The 21,326-nt window shown below is 35.4% G+C and overlaps 2 protein-coding genes across 7 annotated transcripts; one reads left to right on the top strand and one right to left on the bottom strand.

Moving 5' to 3' along the window:
• Positions 1 to 770: 770 nt before the first annotated feature.
• On the top strand, positions 771 to 13,844 carry LOC116203431 (allantoinase). Of its 5 annotated transcripts, none has more exons than XM_031535155.1 (19): positions 771 to 949; positions 1,171 to 1,264; positions 1,559 to 1,679; positions 1,985 to 2,058; positions 2,303 to 2,379; positions 5,386 to 5,422; positions 5,509 to 5,594; positions 5,693 to 5,752; positions 5,837 to 5,979; positions 6,469 to 6,595; positions 6,674 to 6,829; positions 6,913 to 7,023; positions 7,261 to 7,371; positions 7,612 to 7,710; positions 7,909 to 8,087; positions 8,254 to 8,334; positions 12,866 to 13,044; positions 13,211 to 13,291; positions 13,712 to 13,844. In XM_031535155.1, exons 1-15 carry the CDS (start codon positions 788 to 790, stop codon positions 8,035 to 8,037), a joined length of 1,587 nt encoding a protein of 528 aa, XP_031391015.1. In that variant the 5' UTR covers positions 771 to 787; the 3' UTR covers positions 8,038 to 8,087; positions 8,254 to 8,334; positions 12,866 to 13,044; positions 13,211 to 13,291; positions 13,712 to 13,844. The 5 variants fall into 5 exon arrangements, with proteins under 5 accessions (XP_031391015.1, XP_031391014.1, XP_031391013.1 ...); XM_031535154.1 differs by lacking the exon at positions 13,712 to 13,844 and adding an exon at positions 13,553 to 13,694; XM_031535153.1 differs by lacking the exon at positions 13,712 to 13,844 and having other exon boundaries at positions 13,211 to 13,464.
• A 4,125-nt stretch (positions 13,845 to 17,969) lies between these two features.
• LOC116205561 (E3 ubiquitin-protein ligase RMA1H1-like) lies at positions 17,970 to 20,870 on the bottom strand. 2 transcript variants are annotated; one of them, XM_031538190.1, is made up of 2 exons: positions 20,675 to 20,870; positions 17,970 to 18,867 (listed from the first exon to the last, which is right to left on the bottom strand). In XM_031538190.1, the coding sequence occupies exon 2, from the start codon at positions 18,822 to 18,824 to the stop codon at positions 18,123 to 18,125; it is 702 nt and encodes a 233-aa protein (XP_031394050.1). In that variant the 5' UTR covers positions 18,825 to 18,867; positions 20,675 to 20,870; the 3' UTR covers positions 17,970 to 18,122. The 2 variants fall into 2 exon arrangements, with proteins under 2 accessions (XP_031394050.1, XP_031394049.1); XM_031538189.1 differs by lacking the exon at positions 20,675 to 20,870 and adding an exon at positions 19,055 to 20,668.
• Between the last annotated feature and the right edge of the window lie 456 nt (positions 20,871 to 21,326).

The following is a 21,326-nucleotide window of genomic DNA, read 5'->3' on the forward strand; positions in this document are numbered from 1 at the left end:
GTCTTTATTGGTTATTTCCGCCTTTGCTATAAAACGAAATAGAAAATAAAAATTTCACTCGAAAAAAAAAGTAGAAGGAAAAATGCGAAAAAGAGAAAGGAAACTTAAGATAATTGCATCCCTTGAAAAAATACCGAATAAAAATTTCACTGTAAAAATTAAATAAAATAAGAGAAAAATGGGAGAAAGTAAAAGGAACTTAAAATGCCTTAAAAATGGATGATTTTTTCTTGAATTTTCTCAAATAAATGAAAGTTTGCGCATTCAAATTTCACCATCCATCTTTTAGACCTTTATATTTTCTATTATGTAGATCTCAAATATTTGTTTTCGCTATTTATTCACTAAAAGATGAGGAAAAAAAGCTAAAAAAATCCATATTCAGTCTAATGTCCTTTGCTAATATCAAGTTAAATTCAATTAAAACGAGACAAGACAATATATCCAAAGATGTTCGTGGAAAATTTCTCTTTGGGAGATAAAAATTTAGATTTGGTCACTATTTAAAAAAAATAAGGAAAAATAAAATGATTTGAATACTCTACTAATATTACAGATACGAAAGATTATTTTCGTAATCTTATGTAAAATTTTATCTCCTTAACTTAATCTTATTGCATAACAATAACAATAGTAATATTAATTAATTCAGAAATTTTCGACATAAAAAATAAAAATAAATAAATTACCAGAAAAAAAGACAAACGAGAAAATGGGTTAAAAAATTATCTTTCTTTACTATATATATAACCAATCGTCTCAATTAATTTATTTACTACGAATGTGAATGCGAAGGTTCAGAGAGGAGAGGAGTGGGCGTGTGACTGACAGACTGAGACTGAGCTGCCGACGGAGAGGAGCAGAAATGGAGGGTCTGCTGTGGAGGGTGCTGCCTCTGCTCGCTCTGCTCTCTTCTCTCCTCCTCTATTCCTACTTCAGTGGCTTCAAGGTCCGTCGCTCTGTCCTCCTCTGCTTAATCCATCTCCACCTTCTCTTACCTCATCCTGACGTCCTCCGGTGTTCTAATACTGCTTTCGTTCCTATTATGTTCCACGTTCGCTCGTTTTTTGTCGGAGAGTCGAGTGTCGATCATGATCGGCTTTCGTTCATCGTATTTGCGTGTCCTGCCCTGCTGCTGATATTGATTTTTTTTCTTTTTTGAAACTCCAGACTTCTCATAATGACTGCAGCCTCCTTCCGTACAGTCATTACTGGATTAGAAGCAAGCGTATTGTGACGCCAGAAGGGGTCATCGCTGGCGCAGGTCTGCTTCGTGATCGGTTTTTTGATTGAAAGGTTCATGGAACTTATTTGCTTCAAATTCTAGAGCTCTGCGGGACACATGGAATCCGATGAATATATTTTGTTGATTTTACCCGTAAATTAGATAAAGCACCGAAAGTTGAATTTTTTTTATTATTTTTCACATATAAGCTGACAATTAAGATGTTTAAGTTCATCGGCCGAATAAATATATGTTTCATTGGTTTTTGGAAGTCTGGTTTTAAAAGGGATGCTTTGAGTAATTATAATTTCTTTCGTGTGTTCGGTTGAGAAGTTGAGGTGAAAGGAAGGAACATCACGTCTGTGGTGAAGGAGGAAGATTGGCAGGGGATTTCCAAGGGAGAGCGGGTTCTTGACTATGGGGAGGCTGTTGTCATGCCCGGTTTGATTGATGTGTGAGTTATTCATCATCCTATCTTTCCCTAATATCGTCCTATTTAGAAAACCGACCAGCACATGCTGTTCGGAGACCAATAGAAGCTAGACATTTAAGTAAGGGAAAAAACTGGTGAAAAGCAGTTGTAATTGTTATCTCCTTGATATGAACTTTTAAAATTTAAATTGCTGCGAGGGTGGGGGAAAAAAAAACATTTTGCTAGAGTTGGGGCTATTTCACTGTTAAGTTTATTTAGTTTTCCTGTTAGAGTGTGGCCTTTGGACGCGAATTGTTCAATCCTAACATCCATAACATTTGTGACAGACATGCACATCTCGATGATCCTGGAAGGTCTGATTGGGAAGGATTTCCCTCTGGGACTAAAGCAGCTGCTGCTGGTACCTTCTATTTATTCAGATTTCAGTCTATATACTTCGGTAAAAAGTTCAGAATGCTAAAGAAGAAAAATACAGATTTAATGAAGTTTAAAATTTGAGTCCCATACATTTCTGTTGTATACAAATGGTGCAGAATAGAAATTTCTGCCATATATACCAACTGTGTGGCAGCTGTCAATACCGCATAACAGTTATCTATCCTTCTGAGTTTTGCTTAAGACGCAGAAACTTTGTGCTTCCACAGGTGGTATAACCACGTTGGTTGATATGCCCCTCAACAACTTCCCATCAACTGTTTCCACAGAAACTCTGGAACTTAAGGTAAGAGAAGATGGACTTGAAGAGTTTAGCCCCTTGTCTCTGTACAAAATAGAAACTGGGAAAAGAATCGTGTGGGGATCACCCACAGACTTCACTTTATATACTTAAGAAGTTATTTACACAAAGAGTAGAAACTAAAGACTATTTACATTTAAATCCCTAATCTATTGAGTTCTATATATTTAACACACCCCCTCAAGCTGGAGCATATATATTGTGAATGCCCAGCTTGTTACAAATATAATCTAAGGACCTCTAAGACCCTTAGTAAAAATATCTGCCAATTGATCATTTGAACTAACAAAGGCTGTCACAATATCCTGAGATTGCAACTTCTCTCTAACAAAATGACAGTCAACCTCGATATGTTTCGTCCTCTCATGAAAAACCGGGTTCGATGCAATGTGTAGTGCGGCCTGATTATCATAAAATAACTTCATAGGACCAGGTTGTTCTACTCCTAACTCTCCAAGCAATTGCTTCACCTATAACAGTTCACAGGTGGTTAAAGCCATCGCCCTATATTCAGCTTCAGCACTCGATCGGGCAACAACATTTTGCTTCTTACTCTTCCAGGAAATGACATTCCCCCCAAACAATACACAGTAACCTGTTGTGGATCTTCTGTCTGATCTTGAACCGGCCCAATCTGCATCAGTATATCCAACGACTTCATTATGACCTCGATTTTGATATAGCAATCCTCTACCAGGAGCTCCCTTAAGATACTTCATAATTCGAATTACAGCATTCTAGTGAGTTTCAGTTGGTGAATCTAGGAACTGACTGACAACACTCACTGCAAAAGATATGTCTGGTCTAGTAACTGTGAGATAGTTCAGCTTACCAACCAGTTTGCGATATCGCCCAACATCTGAAAAGGGTTATCCTTCTCCTGGGAGATATGAGCCTCCAACGGAAGATGCTACTAGCTCAGATTCGGTCAAGACTGATATTCTTCCACCCTTTGTCTCAAGTATCCCTGAGATATCCATTCCCAAAGACGAGAAGGAGGAGGAGGATTCCAAGGAAGCCACCACACAGCTGGCTGCTGATAATGGTGATAGTGATACAATGGTTGAAGATGGAAAACCTTCTCCATTAGCAGGAACCAATGTGATGAATGTTATATTGGTTGCTGCAGAATGCGGACCATGGATTAAAACAGGTGGGCTTGGAGATGATGTGCCGTCGGAGGACGGGCTTCAGGCCACCATCGAGAAGAGCAAGAAGGTCTTGGCAATGCAGAGGGAACTCCTTAATCAGATCACTGCAAGAAGAAAACTCGTTTCGTCCATAAGGAATAGCACCACTGTGTTTGCAGAAGATGAAAGTTCGGTCGGAGAGAAGGACAAACCTTTTTCAAGTCCTGAAGTTGATTCAACTAGCGATGTCAGTGACAGAAATGGTTCAGTTCCTAGCCTTGAAGAACAAAGCAAGAACATCTTTTCAAGCGACAGAAGAGCTTCCAATGCTTCATCTGAGGCATCAGGATCTGAACCTGCAACCATAAACTGGATTCGTGATATTGATGAGGCAGTGCATGAGGAAAAATTCGAATTCCCTTCCCATGGCACTCCTTCTCCCGGGAGATATGAGCCTCCAACGGAAGATGCTACTAGCTCAGATTCGGTCAAGACTGATATTCTTCCACCCTTTGTCTCAAGTATCCCTGAGATATCCATTCCCAAAGACGAGAAGGAGGAGGAGGATTCCAAGGAAGCAACCACACAGCTAGGTGCTGATAATGGTGATAGTGATACAATGGTTGAAGATGGAAAACCTTCTCCATTAGCAGGAACCAATGTGATGAATGTTATATTGGTTGCTGCAGAATGCGCACCATGGATTAAAACAGGTGGGCTTGGAGATGTTGCCGGTTCTTTACCGAAAGCATTGGCCCGTCGAGGTCATCAGGTTATGGTGGTGGTTCCACGGCATGGTAACTATGCAGAACCACAAGAGACTGGAATCAGGAAATCATACAGGGTTGATGGCCAGGATATCGAAGTAACTTATTTCCAGGCTTACATTGATGGTGTGGATTTTGTTTTTATCGACGCCCATGTGTTTCGTCATCTCGAAAATAACATATATGGAGGAAACCAGTTGGATATTCTGAAAAGGATGGTATTATTTTGCAAGGCAGCTGTTGAGGTTCCATGGCACGTGCCTTGCGGTGGTGTCTGCTACGGCGACGGGAATTTGGTTTTCATTGCGAATGATTGGCACACTGCGTTGTTGCCAGTCTATCTTAAGGCCCATTATCGAGACAACAGTTTAATGAAGTTCACCAGATCAGTTCTTGTGATTCACAACATTGCTCACCAGGGAAGGGGCCCGGTGGATGATTTCTTCCGTGTGGACTTGCCCGAACACTACATGGACCTCTTCAAACTCTATGATCCAGTGGGGGGCGAACATTTCAACATTTTTGCGGCTGGTCTGAAGACTGCAGACCGTATAGTCACGGTGAGTCATGGGTATGCATGGGAACTGAAAACCTCTGAGGGCGGCTGGGGTCTACACAACATCATCAACGAGAACGACTGGAAGCTGAGGGGGATTGTCAACGGGATTGACACGAGGGAGTGGAGTCCTGAGTTTGACATCCACTTGACCTCTGATGGCTACACAACTACACACTAGAGACGCTGCAAACCGGCAAGCCTAAATGCAAGGCGGCCCTGCAAAAGGAGCTTGAATTGCCTCTCCGCGAAGATGTCCCCGTGATTGGATTCATTGGACGGCTTTGATACCATGTACAAAATAGAAACTGGGAAAAGAATCGTGTGGGGATCACCCACAGACTTCACTTTATATACTTAAGAAGTTATTTACACAAAGAGTAGAAACTAAAGACTATTTACATTTAAATCCCTAATCTATTGAGTTCTATATATTTAACAGTCTCCAAGGAAAAACTTTTATTCCTGGTATAAGTTCGTAAAAGGTGTGTTATGTTGGCATAACCTTTTGTTTGATACTTGCTGCCTTTTGTCACAGATTAAGGCTGCAGAAAAGAACATCTATGTCGATGTTGGTAGGATCTCAAACAACACCTGAGCATCTGAGTTATCATCACATTACAGTCACTAATGAGCATCTTTTATCTTTGGTATTTAACAGGTTTCTGGGGAGGCCTAGTTCCTGATAATGCATATAATTCAAGTGCCCTGGAAGCTCTTCTGCAGGCTGGTGTTCTCGGTCTAAAAGTAATATTATCTGCAAGCATTATAATTTAGAGGGCACTTATCCTCTCCTTGATAAATTCAACTTTCTGTATGACAGTGTTCATGTTTCTGTTGTGTAGTCTTTTATGTGTCCATCAGGAATCGACGACTTTCCTATGACTGATGCTAGCCACATCAAGGTCCGTTCTGTAGAAGCCTTCTTTCATTTCTTTATGTTTATTTAAAGACTGTTCTTAGCTATCACATATTAATCATTTGTGCAGGAGGGACTGTCTGTTTTGGCTAAGTACAGGAGACCGCTACTTGTGCATGCAGAAGTACAACCGGATTCCATCAGCATGCCAGACCTTGATGGAGATGATCCGCGATCTTATTACACCTATCTCAAGTCAAGGCCACCTTTAATGTGAGATTTTTCTCATTTGACTTGCAACTGAGCAAATTTCATTTATATATTTATGATCAGTGAATCTTCTTCTGAACATCCCATTTATTAGTCTGGTTACTTTTGTATTTCTATGATAGATGAAGTATATTCTATCCGCTTTAGGAAAGTAAAGGTTCAATTTTGACTATTAACATCTAATTCAACTCCGTTCTCTTAAGGTACCGGTCACTCTTGCCTTCTTTTGATAAGTAAAAAGAAGGCAAGAGTGACCGGTACCTTAAGAGAACGGAGTTGAACGGAGTTGACCGGTCACTCTTGCCTTCATTTTAAAAGGTTTCCACTCTTTTATGTGTCTGGATCCATTCCAGCTTTTTGTTTGTATTCTTGTAACCTATAATGCCCATAGGGGACATCCTAAAGTGCAGTAAAAGCATGATTGTTCTTTTACTTGAATTTTTTTTTTTACATGAATTTTCCATCTTTACAAACTTCTGTTTTGCCAAGCAGGGAAGAGGGAGCTATTAGAGAGCTTTTGACAGTATCAAAGGACACAAGACCCGGTGGCCGTTCAGAAGGAGCTCATCTCCATGTTGTTCATTTGTCCGATGCAAGTTCATCCTTGGAACTAATTGAGGTACCTTATAAATATTTCTTATTTTTTTATGTTATGAAGCAGGATCACTTCTCATGACCATTTCCCGTTTTTCCTCAGGAAGCCAAAAGGAATGGTGAGAGTGTAACTGTTGAGACATGTCCGCATTACCTAGCCTTTTCTGCAGAAGATATTCAAGATGGAGATACACGCTTCAAATGTGCTCCGCCCATTCGTGATGCAGCCAATAAAGAGAAGCTGTGGGAGGCTCTAATGGTACATCAAATTCTCAAATGCTCATATGTCTCTCACATGTCTTCCACATAACGTTATTATCTATTTGCGCTTTAAAATTTCAGGCTGGAAAGATAGACATGTTAAGTTCCGATCATTCACCGACAGTGCCAGAGCTTAAACTGCTCAGAGATGGCAACTTTTTGAGGGCCTGGGGTGGCATTTCCTCTTTGCAGGTTAGCTATATAATGTTGCAGACCCTTACGATTTCTTCTGTAATTTTAAGGAATGGCTTTATGCTTGAAGAGGCTTATATGTTATGTCGGCCTATGGTACTAGTAATTCAATCACGTAATGAACAAAAGACAGCAGGATGAAAAGAATTACTTGACGACCTGGAACTTCTTAAATGAATTTCAATTATGCGATACAGAGGTTAGAAAATCAATTTGTTTGTTCGTGAACATCTGCAGTTTGTTCTTCCTGTGACATGGACGTATGGTCGGAAATATGGGTTGACTTTGGAGCAGATGGCTCATTGGTGGAGCAAGAGGCCTGCTGAACTTGCTGGGCAAAGATTAAAGGTTATTTACAACTTATCAATTCTCTAATGTTTTAATTGTACCGTGGCCTTCACCTGATCTGTCTAATAAAAATGAGAATCTAGCATTGAAGTCCTGTCCTAGTTTAGTGTGCCTGAATGAATACGTGTGCTCATAAAGTTAGACGAAGAAGGGAATCACAAATAAGTTTGGTTGTAATTATAGGATGTTTGTCATCTTCGGGGTGGTCCATATTACTGAATTCTGACGACTATGTTGCAGGGAGCTATTGTGACCGGAAATTATGCTGATATTGTTGTATGGGATCCTGACACAGAATTTTACCTGGACGACAACTATCCTGTATTTATAAAGCATCCGGTATGGACAATGAGAACCCAGCATTTTAATAGAAGCCAGATCTCAACTACAAAATCTATATGATTTATATTGTTAAGTTTTTAATTTATATACATATAGTTGATGATAGAGGTTGAACATGCCAATCCATATCATCGGGTCTTGTCTTAAGCTGTGATCGTACTTAACCTCCTTTTGGAACCTTGTTCTCTTGTGAAGACCATCTCAGCCTACATGGGAAGAAGATTAGCGGGGAAAGTTCTTGCAACTTTTCTCACAGGGAATCTCGTTTACGAAGAGGGAAAGCATGCCCCTGCTGCCTGTGGTGCTACAATTCTTGCAAAATGACTGTAAGAAGCTATGTAAAAGGTCGATCAATCTTCCGTATAGCATAAAAGGTACTATTAACACGACAGGCATATTCGAATTCACAGTGCATGTTTTCTTTGGAATCGAGGATGGACTTTTTTGGATGAATGAATTGAAGATGGACTAGCGAATGGCAATACTTATCGTTATACCTGTTGATAAGTCAGGAAGTTAAATTTACATTTTCTTTTTCAGGTCGCTGAACTTCCAAAGCATCCTCAACACAGGCCATCCGGAACCAAGCTCCAAACTTGATTCTTCTGATACTTCTCTGAGGTATCGCATGCTTCTGTATATTTTGTGACTTTTCGAGCCCGATTTGGTTGCTTCTTCCTCTGCTGTTGCCATTTGTAGTCTGATCTATGTTACTTGATACTGGTTTACTACTGATTATGTCAAAATATATTCACAAAATCAAATTGGCAAATGCTTGTTTCTTTGATCCTGAATACGCGGGGGACTCGATATAAGAGGCCACGACATAGGTCCTTAAAGACCACGGAAAGCTGTAACTTGATCGATTTATGATTGTAACAGGTTTGAAAACTGGGACAGTTTCCATCACAGATAAGTTGTCTGTTCTTGTGGGTTCATGTCGGGATCGAGCACCACCATATTAAATCGATTAAACAGCAAACATTGATGCTCTAGTTGTGGCTATAATTGCTAAAAGAGTCGATTCTCTTGACTTTCTAGGCATGAACTAATCAATTTCTAATGGGAGACTTTGGGGAGATTATTTATGAAGCTGTACGTGGGATCATGTCGGTGCCAGTTAGAATTTTATCAGTGCAAGTGAATCAAGAGGATTGTATGCAATATTTTAGAAGCGCTCAATTTTGCAATGTTAAAAATATTGGTACTAATCACTAAGTGTAATACAATTGACAAACTGCATTGTTAATAAGTGAATTTTATTCGCAATGTAGGGCTTGGTAGTACTAAGTGATCAAAACCCAACTGTTGCACTCGGTGATTAGTCTTAGTAATAGATTGAAAATACCTCGTATACCATAAAAAAAAAATAATTAAATAATGAGACTCGTTCTCTATTTATAATAAAATACTTAGGCATTTTTACATTTTTTTTTAAGACTAATTCTTATTTGGTATCAAGTGAATTTTTAATTCTTGCAGTGTAGGTAAAATTTGCTTACTGATAAGGCAGTTTATCAATTGTGCCGTGACATTGCAGATTTAGTGTACAGCTTCTAATACCCTCCAATTGGGAAAATTTGGAAGGGATATAACCATTTTATAAAACAGAAAACAAATCAACTTCCACCCCCCATTTTCCAACTGGATCAAAATAATGAAAATAAGAGATAAGGCCAATTGTTTGAAATTAACTGTTTACAAATAGACCGATCGTTGCTTTTGCGTACACTCATTTGATGTGCTTTCTTCTTTCAGTAAACTTTTGTACCCATAATGCTTCAAATTCCCTGCCTGTGAAATTGATAGGAATTGAATTTAAAAGCATTCCATAGATAGTTAACTCGATGGCGAGCCGTGAACTATCGTAAATGGCTCAACACTGTAAAAGTAATAAATGAGAATCCACATTAAAATATGATTGACGTTTTTACTATTTTTACTATTTATTTCTTGAATACATTGCACTCTTCATTGGAAATAAAATAAGTATCTTTTTCTCTTTTTTTTCTTTCGTTTTTTTTTATTTAAAGTTTCTAGATAGAACCCAAAATGTTACCCCCAGTAAGGTATCCATAGAATAAATATATAGTTTTTTTTTTTGGTAGTAAAGGATAGCAATATATTAATTAGTCAAAATTGTTTGAACAGTCTCGGTTATAAGTAACAAGGCGAGTGTTAGGGACACTAGCAACATCAGCAAACAAAAGATCAAGGACCCCAACAGGAGGGGTACCAAAATGAACTACATCATAGGAATTAGATAAGTTATCCCGAGCTAGTTGGGCGATGAAACCCGTGACAGTATTAGCTTCATGGTACGTGCGGATAACTCTAAAGTTGGCAAATTTTTGTATTAGCTTTATTGGTCCAATTAGATTGAGTACATATTTATTGTGTATAAATTTTATAACATACAAGATTTTTTGGAACAATAGGCAATATGTGAAATGATTAAGAAAACAATGGATTCTACTTATCGAATTAGAAAAAGAAAATCAAAGACATGCAATTCTTATGAAATAATATAATACGCACCTATCATATATGTTTTTAAGTTACTTCGATTATTACCTTTTTATCAGAAACAAGAGAGAAAATTTTAAAAAAATTAATGTTTTGGCTTTATATTTTTAAATATCTAGTTGTAAAATTGTAAAAGATAAGTATAGTAGAAGTAAATCTAAAGGTGGAAGTGAATGTGTCGTTGTCACATATCTTTCATTTGAAAATCCGGAGCTTCTCCCACCGGGAAAAAAGGACAAATCTGACGATTTAACATTTAACTATCTTTGAGAGATATTGTTAAAAAGAATCCTCAACTTCATCGTCAAAAATAGTTCTTCATTAGCCATGCGCGGGGATTTGGACTTTTTTTATTTTTAGTTGATGTTGAATTTATAATTTTATAGCACAAAACATGAGAAATAATAAAAAAAATTATTGGAGTAGTTTTATCAATTAATATTTCTAAATGAATTGTAAGTCTCCTTCGAAACATATAATAAAATTGTAAATAAATTATGAAAATTCAAGAAGAAAAGATTGAAAAAAGTCTAAATATATATTAATGATGAGACTTGAAGAGATAAGCTGATCAGGAGCAAAGCACAAAAATTCATCTAATATAGACAGAGGGAAGATAGATGGACCGCAATTACACATTATACGAAGAAATGAAAACAGGTCCGTGTCAATCTTATGATGAAACGTGTTCCCATTCTCCTTTTTTTTCCCCTCAAATTTGTTATATATACAAAAAAAAAATCGAATTAACGTAGTTTTTTACTTTAATCAATGTAATGTGCACCCGAATATCTGAAAATCCAATGAGCCCGACTAATTCAGTTCGGACGGCTCACTAAAAGGTAAAGCTCTCTCAAATCTTAACGTGTAATTTTCCATTCACAAGATTCAAACTTGAGACCTTATTTAAAGGGAATAAGTATCAAACTATTTAAACTAATGTATGTTATTTAAATCTAATCTTTTTAATATGCTTGATTACAATCCTCATATATTTTTCTCCTTTTCCAAGTACATCTTCCTAAAAATAAATTTCAAAACAAAGCCACGTTCTATTTATGATTTAAAAAAAAGTTAAATTGTAATTATTTTATTTTACTATATATATTTGTGTGTTTTACCCCATTATTAAAATATCTTTTCTAAATACTTCCAACTAACAAGTGTACCAATTTACCTGGAAATAGTATATTGTGTATCAAGCAACTCTTTGAAATCATTAAACTAATCCCATTTCAAGTATAACAAACAAAAATAAATCCAAGTGGTTCATATATAACTTTCCAAAAGATTTCATTATATTTATGTCCTTTGAAAATTTTCTTCTTATTAGTTTATAGTCTTTATCATTTTTCTCGTCCTTCCACTTTTGTCGTCCAAAATAATTTTGGAAAGAGTACTTTCCATATATTACCCAAAAATATTATATTACAATAATTTTGATATTGGTTATATTTATATATTTTTACCAGCATTACAATATTATAGACTTTTTTCTGAATATTTTCGTTCTCAATTGTGCTCCAGTATATTTTAGTTCATATTCTTTTTTATCATAAATAATGCAAAATATTTCTTGATTTTAGTGTATCCTCAGACTCAAATAATGCAAGATTTTAAAAATGACATGAAAATATTAAACTACAATATTGTGAATGCTTGGTCCAATAAGATTGAGTACATATTTACTGTGTATAAATTTTATAACATACAAGATTTTTTGGAACAATAGGCAATATGTGAAATGATTAAGAAAACAATGGATCAAAATGAATTTATATACAAATAATAATGTTGATATAGATTAAATTGAATTTGATGATATAGCATGGTCAGTAATGAGATGCATTCTACTTAGCGAATTAGAAAAAGAAAATCAAAGACATGCAATTCTTATGAAATAATATAATACACACCTATCATATATGTTTTTAAGTTATTTCGATTATTACCTTTTTATCACAAAAAAGAGAGAAAATTAAAAAAATTAAATGTTTTGGCCTTATATTTTTAAATATCCAGTTGTAAAAATGTAAAAGATAAGCATAGTAGAAGTAAATCTAAAGGTGGAAGTGAATGTGTTATCGTCACATATCTTTCATTTGAAAATCCAGAGCTTCTCCCACCGGGAAAAAAGGAAAAATCCGACGATTTAACATTTAACGATCTTTGAGAGATATTGTTGAAAAAGAATCCTCAACTTAAACATCAAAAATAGTTCTTCATAAGTTACGCGCGGGGATTTGGCCTTTTTTATTTTTAGTTGATGTTGAATTTATGCTTTTATAGTAAAAAACATGAGAAATAAATAATAAATAAATTATTGGGGATAGTTTTGTCAATTAATATTTCTAAATGAATTGTAAGTCTCCTTCGAAACATATAATAAAATTGTAAATAAATTATGAAAATTAAAAAAGAAAAGATCGAAAAAAGTCTAAATATATATTAATGATGAGACTTGAAGAGATAAGCTGATCAAGGAGCAAAGCGTTTATTCAATATGCTTTTGCTTATAGACATATAGTTGATGATAGAGGTTGAACATGCCAATCCATATCATCGGGTCTTGTCTTAAGCTGTGATCGTACTTAACCTCCTTTTGGAACCTTGTTCTCTTGTGAAGACCATCTCAGCCTACATGGGAAGAAGATTAGCGGGGAAAGTTCTTGCAACTTTTCTCACAGGGAATCTCGTTTACGAAGAGGGAAAGCATGCCCCTGCTGCCTGTGGTGCTACAATTCTTGCAAAATGACTGTAAGAAGCTATGTAAAAGGTCGATCAATCTTCCGTATAGCATAAAAGGTACTATTAACACGACAGGCATATTCGAATTCACAGTGCATGTTTTCTTTGGAATCGAGGATGGACTTTTTTGGATGAATGAATTGAAGATGGACTAGCGAATGGCAATACTTATCGTTATACCTGTTGATAAGTCAGGAAGTTAAATTTACATTTTCTTTTTCAGGTCGCTGAACTTCCAAAGCATCCTCAACACAGGCCATCCGGAACCAAGCTCCAAACTTGATTCTTCTGATACTTCTCTGAGGTATCGCATGCTTCTGTATATTTTGTGACTTTTCGAGCCCGATTTGGTTGCTTCTTCCTCTGCTGTTGCCATTTGTAGTCTGATCTATGTTACTTGATACTGGTTTACTACTGATTATGTCAAAATATATTCACAAAATCAAATTGGCAAATGCTTGTTTCTTTGATCCTGAATACGCGGGGGACTCGATATAAGAGGCCACGACATAGGTCCTTAAAGACCACGGAAAGCTGTAACTTGATCGATTTATGATTGTAACAGGTTTGAAAACTGGGACAGTTTCCATCACAGATAAGTTGTCTGTTCTTGTGGGTTCATGTCGGGATCGAGCACCACCATATTAAATCGATTAAACAGCAAACATTGATGCTCTAGTTGTGGCTATAATTGCTAAAAGAGTCGATTCTCTTGACTTTCTAGGCATGAACTAATCAATTTCTAATGGGAGACTTTGGGGAGATTATTTATGAAGCTGTACGTGGGATCATGTCGGTGCCAGTTAGAATTTTATCAGTGCAAGTGAATCAAGAGGATTGTATGCAATATTTTAGAAGCGCTCAATTTTGCAATGTTAAAAATATTGGTACTAATCACTAAGTGTAATACAATTGACAAACTGCATTGTTAATAAGTGAATTTTATTCGCAATGTAGGGCTTGGTAGTACTAAGTGATCAAAACCCAACTGTTGCACTCGGTGATTAGTCTTAGTAATAGATTGAAAATACCTCGTATACCATAAAAAAAAAATAATTAAATAATGAGACTCGTTCTCTATTTATAATAAAATACTTAGGCATTTTTACATTTTTTTTTAAGACTAATTCTTATTTGGTATCAAGTGAATTTTTAATTCTTGCAGTGTAGGTAAAATTTGCTTACTGATAAGGCAGTTTATCAATTGTGCCGTGACATTGCAGATTTAGTGTACAGCTTCTAATACCCTCCAATTGGGAAAATTTGGAAGGGATATAACCATTTTATAAAACAGAAAACAAATCAACTTCCACCCCCCATTTTCCAACTGGATCAAAATAATGAAAATAAGAGATAAGGCCAATTGTTTGAAATTAACTGTTTACAAATAGACCGATCGTTGCTTTTGCGTACACTCATTTGATGTGCTTTCTTCTTTCAGTAAACTTTTGTACCCATAATGCTTCAAATTCCCTGCCTGTGAAATTGATAGGAATTGAATTTAAAAGCATTCCATAGATAGTTAACTCGATGGCGAGCCGTGAACTATCGTAAATGGCTCAACACTGTAAAAGTAATAAATGAGAATCCACATTAAAATATGATTGACGTTTTTACTATTTTTACTATTTATTTCTTGAATACATTGCACTCTTCATTGGAAATAAAATAAGTATCTTTTTCTCTTTTTTTTTCTTTCGTTTTTTTTTTATTTAAAGTTTCTAGATAGAACCCAAAATGTTACCCCCAGTAAGGTATCCATAGAATAAATATATAGTTTTTTTTTTTTTGGTAGTAAAGGATAGCAATATATTAATTAGTCAAAATTGTTTGAACAGTCTCGGTTATAAGTAACAAGGCGAGTGTTAGGGACACTAGCAACATCAGCAAACAAAAGATCAAGGACCCCAACAGGAGGGGTACCAAAATGAACTACATCATAGGAATTAGATAAGTTATCCCGAGCTAGTTGGGCGATGAAACCCGTGACAGTATTAGCTTCATGGTACGTGCGGATAACTCTAAAGTTGGCAAATTTTTGTATTAGCTTTATTGGTCCAATTAGATTGAGTACATATTTATTGTGTATAAATTTTATAACATACAAGATTTTTTGGAACAATAGGCAATATGTGAAATGATTAAGAAAACAATGGATTCTACTTATCGAATTAGAAAAAGAAAATCAAAGACATGCAATTCTTATGAAATAATATAATACGCACCTATCATATATGTTTTTAAGTTACTTCGATTATTACCTTTTTATCAGAAACAAGAGAGAAAATTTTAAAAAAATTAATGTTTTGGCTTTATATTTTTAAATATCTAGTTGTAAAATTGTAAAAGATAAGTATAGTAGAAGTAAATCTAAAGGTGGAAGTGAATGTGTCGTTGTCACATATCTTTCATTTGAAAATCCGGAGCTTCTCCCACCGGGAAAAAAGGACAAATCTGACGATTTAACATTTAACTATCTTTGAGAGATATTGTTAAAAAGAATCCTCAACTTCATCGTCAAAAATAGTTCTTCATTAGCCATGCGCGGGGATTTGGACTTTTTTTATTTTTAGTTGATGTTGAATTTATAATTTTATAGCACAAAACATGAGAAATAATAAAAAAAATTATTGGAGTAGTTTTATCAATTAATATTTCTAAATGAATTGTAAGTCTCCTTCGAAACATATAATAAAATTGTAAATAAATTATGAAAATTCAAGAAGAAAAGATTGAAAAAAGTCTAAATATATATTAATGATGAGACTTGAAGAGATAAGCTGATCAGGAGCAAAGCACAAAAATTCATCTAATATAGACAGAGGGAAGATAGATGGACCGCAATTACACATTATACGAAGAAATGAAAACAGGTCCGTGTCAATCTTATGATGAAACGTGTTCCCATTCTCCTTTTTTTTCCCCTCAAATTTGTTATATATACAAAAAAAAATCGAATTAACGTAGTTTTTTACTTTAATCAATTTAATGTGCACCCGAATATCTGAAAATCCAATGAGCCCGACTAATTCAGTTCTGACGGCTCACTAAAAGGTAAAGCTCTCTCAAATCTTAACGTGTAATTTTCCAATCACAAGATTCAAACTTGAGACCTTATTTAAAGGGAATAAGTATCAAACTATTTAAACTAATGTATGTTATTTAAATCTAATCTTTTTAATATGCTTGATTATAATCCTCATATATTTTTCTCCTTTTCCAAGTACATCTTCCTAAAAATAAATTTCAAAACAAAGCCACGTTCTATTTATGATTTAAAAAAAAGTTAAATTGTAATTATTTTATTTTACTATATATATTTGTGTGTTTTACCCCATTATTAAAATATCTTTTCTAAATACTTCCAACTAACAAGTGTACCAATTTACCCGGAAATAGTATATTGTGTATCAAGCAACTCTTTGAAATCATTAAACTAATCCCATTTCAAGTATAACAAACAAAAATAAATCCAAGTGGTTCATATATAACTTTCCAAAAGATTTCATATATTTATGTCCTTTGAAAATTTTCTTCTTATTAGTTTATAGTCTTTATCATTTTTCTCGTCCTTCCACTTTTGTCGTCCAAAATAATTTTGGAAAGAGTACTTTCCATATATTACCCAAAAATATTATATTACAATAATTTTGATATTGGTTATATTTATATATATATTAGTTCATATTCTTTTTTATCATAAATAATGCAAAATATTTCTTGATTTTAGTGTATCCTCAGACTCAAATTATGCAAGATTGTCAAAATGACAAGAAAATATTAAACTACAATATTGTGAATGCTTGGTCCAATAAGATCGACTACATATTTATTGTGTATAAATTTTATAACATACAAGATTTTTTGGAACAATAGGCAATACGTGAAATAATTAAGAAAACAATGGATCAAAATGAATTTATATACAAATAATAATGTTGATATAGATTAAATTGAATTTGATGATATAGCATGGTCAGTAATGAGATGCGTTCTACTTATCGAATTAGAAAAAGAAAATCAAAGACATGCAATTCTTATGAAATAATATAATACGCACCTATCATATATATTTTTAAATTACTTCGATTATTACCTTTTTATCACAAAAAAGAGAGAGAATAAAAAAATTAATGTTTTGGCCTTATATTTTTAAATATCTAGTTGTAAAATTGTAAAAGATAAGCATAGTAGAAGTAAATCTAAAGGTGGAAGTGAATGTGTCGTCGTCACATATCTTTCATTTGAAAATCCAGAGCTTCTCCCACCGGGAAAAAAGGAAAAATCCGACGATTTAACGTTTAACGATCTTTGAGAGATATTGTTGAAAAAGAATCCTCAACTTAAACGTCAAAAATAGTTCTTCATAAGTCACACGCGGGGATTTGGCCTTTTTTATTTTTAGTTGATGTTGAATTTATGCTTTTATAGTACAAAACATGAGAAATAAAAAATAAATAAATTATTGGGAGTAGTTTTATCAATTAATATCTCTAAATGAATTGTAAGTCTCATTCGAAACATATAATAAAATTGTAAATAAATTATGAAAATTAAAAAAGAAAAGATCGAAAAAAGTCTAAATATATATTAATGATGAGACTTTAAGAGATAAGCTGATCAGACTTATGTGAAAGGCTATTGTTGTACAAACAGAAGAATTCCGTGAGAATATACTAAAATAATAAATATGTATATATATATATATATACACATATATATAGAAATGATTAATTCATTATAACTAATCTCTGAAACGGCCCAGCTGGCCTGGTCTGACTAGTTTTTAATACTAAGAAATATCTTTGCTTCCAATATTTTTGGAATTCTTTTTTTTATTTTTTCCCTTTCTTTCAAAGCTTCGGAAACCGTCCAAGGACCGTTTAAGGTGACAACCTTTGATGAAATAAGTGGAAATCATTGCTTCTTTGCATATTACAACAAATTAAAGTGGCAAATGGACTTTTTAGGAGATCAAAAAGTTGAGTTGGCAGAAAAGGATTGCATTGAGACGAAACTGCTTATTTACACTACATCACATTATCATCTACTACCTCATCTGATCCGTCAATACATTTCCTTCTAGTTTCTACAAAGTGGAAATCCCAACAGTCCCGAATGGAAGGGGCTCCGAATCAGAACACGATAAGGCATAGCAGGAAACAGCAGAAGAGGAAAATCGATATTCTGTTTAGGGACTTATCCGCCTGAATCTCCTGCCTCCTCAGCCTCGGGCTACTGCTGCTGCCACGTAGGTTATACGGGTTAATGTACCCGAATAAACTGTCTGAGTTGCGAAACACCCTCGCGTAGACCATCTCCCCGAACATACCAACCATCGGGCTCTGAAACCCAGCACCGCCGAGACTGAACAGCTCAGACTGTGCGCCTGAGGAGTCATCGAAGCTGTTGGCATGATCCTGATATGGGTTCCGGTAAGGAAGCTGCTGGGCTGCGCTGCGAGTTGGGGGAGATGTTAAGCAATAGGTGTTAGAAGCTGCGGGCCTTGGAGGGATGGCTGTGCCCAGTTGAGTCAGGCCTTTTCCTTCAAGCTCAGGCCTGCCCCGCCCGTAGAGAGGGACCATTGCTGTGTGAGAAATCCCAGCTTTGCAGACGGGACATTGTGGGGGCTCATCCATGGCCAGAGAGAGGGACTGCACATGGAGCCATTTATAGATGCAGGGCCAGCAGTATAAGTGACCACAGAGGGTTACCACGGGCTCTTGCGCAAATTCCAAGCAGATATTGCAGTCGAAGCAGCCTTTACAATTTTCAGGTTCAACTTGTGTGGCTGGGGTCGACCTCCATTCCTGAGAAAAGTACTGCTCAAAGGCCATGGACTGGACTTGCTTGTTGTTCCTTGTCCAAGAATGAACAGATCTGTGATTGACATAGAAGAAAAGCAGTTGAGGATTCATAGCTAACTATGCATTAAGCAAATTGTTCATGATGAGGAGAACCAGCTAATGCAATTTCAGGATACTACTACTAAACATGAGTATGGCGACATGCTCTAGACCTTCCGGGAGGGTTGCATCAAACTCACTCTTTCACAAAATTCACCTACCTCGATTTGAACAAGTGAGCAAGAAAAATGTACATAGAGCAGTTTGATGAGAAGGTTCGTTAAGAAGTTGTAAAGACGGGGACGATAACAAGAGACGGGACACCTTCGAGAAGAGTATAATACTGCAACTAACGATTCAGTGTAGCCCGCACATGCTAACCTAAGAGTTAGGTATTGAACTAAAACCTTCTATACAGACAAAGCACCAAATCCAAACAAAATGACAAGTCATACTCTTTTCTTCTCGGATCCACCAGGAAGATGCTGTGAAGACGCAACCGTTACATTTCATGACTATTAAAAGTTGAACAGGCAATTGGAAACACGCTTTTGGTCAATTAGAAGAAAATTATGGTGAATTGTAAAACCAAAGGCTTCTATTCAGTCGTTGGATTTTCCAGACAATATTAAAATTTTCATAAAAATGATATTTTGATATCCAAATTATTTTATTTACATATTAATTGTATTATTGTTTTCATTGTTATACAAGATCACGAATCCAATTTGACTTTTAGAACACAGTTGAAACCTTAATTGTTGCTTCGGTTCCCAAAACATGATAAGGATGCTTCAACTACCAGTTTTCTCAATAAAGAAATAAACAAAGAGAAGCAAAAGCGAGGATCACTGTAGACACCACGTCTTTTGGGAAAAGATGCAAGAAAAAGTCGAGGTCCTTAAAATGTAGAAGATACTGAAAACGAATTTGAATTTTTTCACATTAATACGATGAATGCATACTAATTAATCACCGAGTAACATGTCCAGTTGTAATGATCAGTTTTAGAAGGTCGATCCCCACCGATGCTGAATGGACTTGGATTTCTATTGAAAACCCGTGCTGTTTCGCAGTTGCCAAACCCAAGCCTATAACATTGCACTAGCCCATCGGTTCCAATAACCCCGTGAGCAAGCGCACATATGAGAGGCCGGTATTCACGCATCGCGATCATCTTACTAATGATTCAGAGCTAAAACATTTTCTTTTTCATGTAATTGTAAAAACCCTTTTCACGATCAAATCTATCTGCCCATTTAGACCCTTGAGGCTTTACCTTCAACCCGTTGACTCTTCAAAGAGGATTATACTTCGTTTGGTTTTGCAATCGGATTTTAAAATTTTAACTCTAACTCTAACTTTACCCCTACTCACTGTATAACAAAAATCAAATGTGAGGCCATACATAAATCCATATACACCTCCATTATATTCAATTCAATTTTTAATACTAAATTCTCTCAACTATTCATTACTTTTGCACACTTTTTCTCGTAATTCAACAAAACAATCGTTACAACATCTATCTAATCAAAGGGAAACTCATAGAGCCCACAGAGAAATCAAAAGAAACCGGAAAGTTCTAGAACCGCATCGTATCGAGGCTCATTTCGCCAAAAGTTCGCTAATTTTCCGAATCGACAGCAATTTCCCGGAAATGAAGGTGCAGCATTTCGAAGAAAAACAAGGGGAAAATCGCAAAGAACAAGCTCAAAACTAACAAAGACACGGATTATGGATATGCCGCAAAGCTATACAGTAGTAGAAAGCTCCGAGATGTATGAAGACACCCATCATTAAAAAGAGAGTGAAAGGCGGAGGGCGGGAGGGAGAACTACCGGTAGAGACGACGCGGTGACTGAACCAACTGATTGTTAATAGACAGCTCCGAGTGGAGTGGGTTGTCCCGAAGAAGCTTCAACGGCGATTAGATTACAGAGCTAATCAAGGAGAGATCGAGAGAGGAAGAGGGGAAGGGACGGGAAGGAAGAAGACTTATTTATAGAGACCCCGAGATACCGGCAGAGCGCCGCGCAAACAATTTTCTTTCTTTTGTATTTTCGAAACAGAATAATAATAATAATAATAATAATAATAATAATAATAGTAGTAGTAATAATAATAATAATAATAACCTTCGACTTTACTCTTTTTACTAAAACTAGATGCGCGTTGGGCGGATATGTGAAAATTTAATAAATTTTAATTTATTTAACATTTATGGGATAACCTTTTTAATTTATCAACATAATTTTTTTGTAGAAGATTGCTCTTAATGTTCGTTCATGAATTGATAAAAAATTTATTTTTAAAGAAAATTTTAAATATTTATCCCAGATTAAGGAATTTGTTTTCTTTTCCAATTAAATGATTTTTTTAACATTTTCAGTACAATATTAAGAAAGATCAAATTTCATTAATGTATTAAGTTTTCTAAGCGGCCTATTAGATTGTCTACCACAAGCTGATATTTTTAAAAGGATGATATCG

This window comes from Punica granatum, chromosome 4 (assembly GCF_007655135.1).
Source record: "Punica granatum isolate Tunisia-2019 chromosome 4, ASM765513v2, whole genome shotgun sequence".
Lineage (NCBI taxonomy): Eukaryota > Viridiplantae > Streptophyta > Magnoliopsida > Myrtales > Lythraceae > Punica > Punica granatum.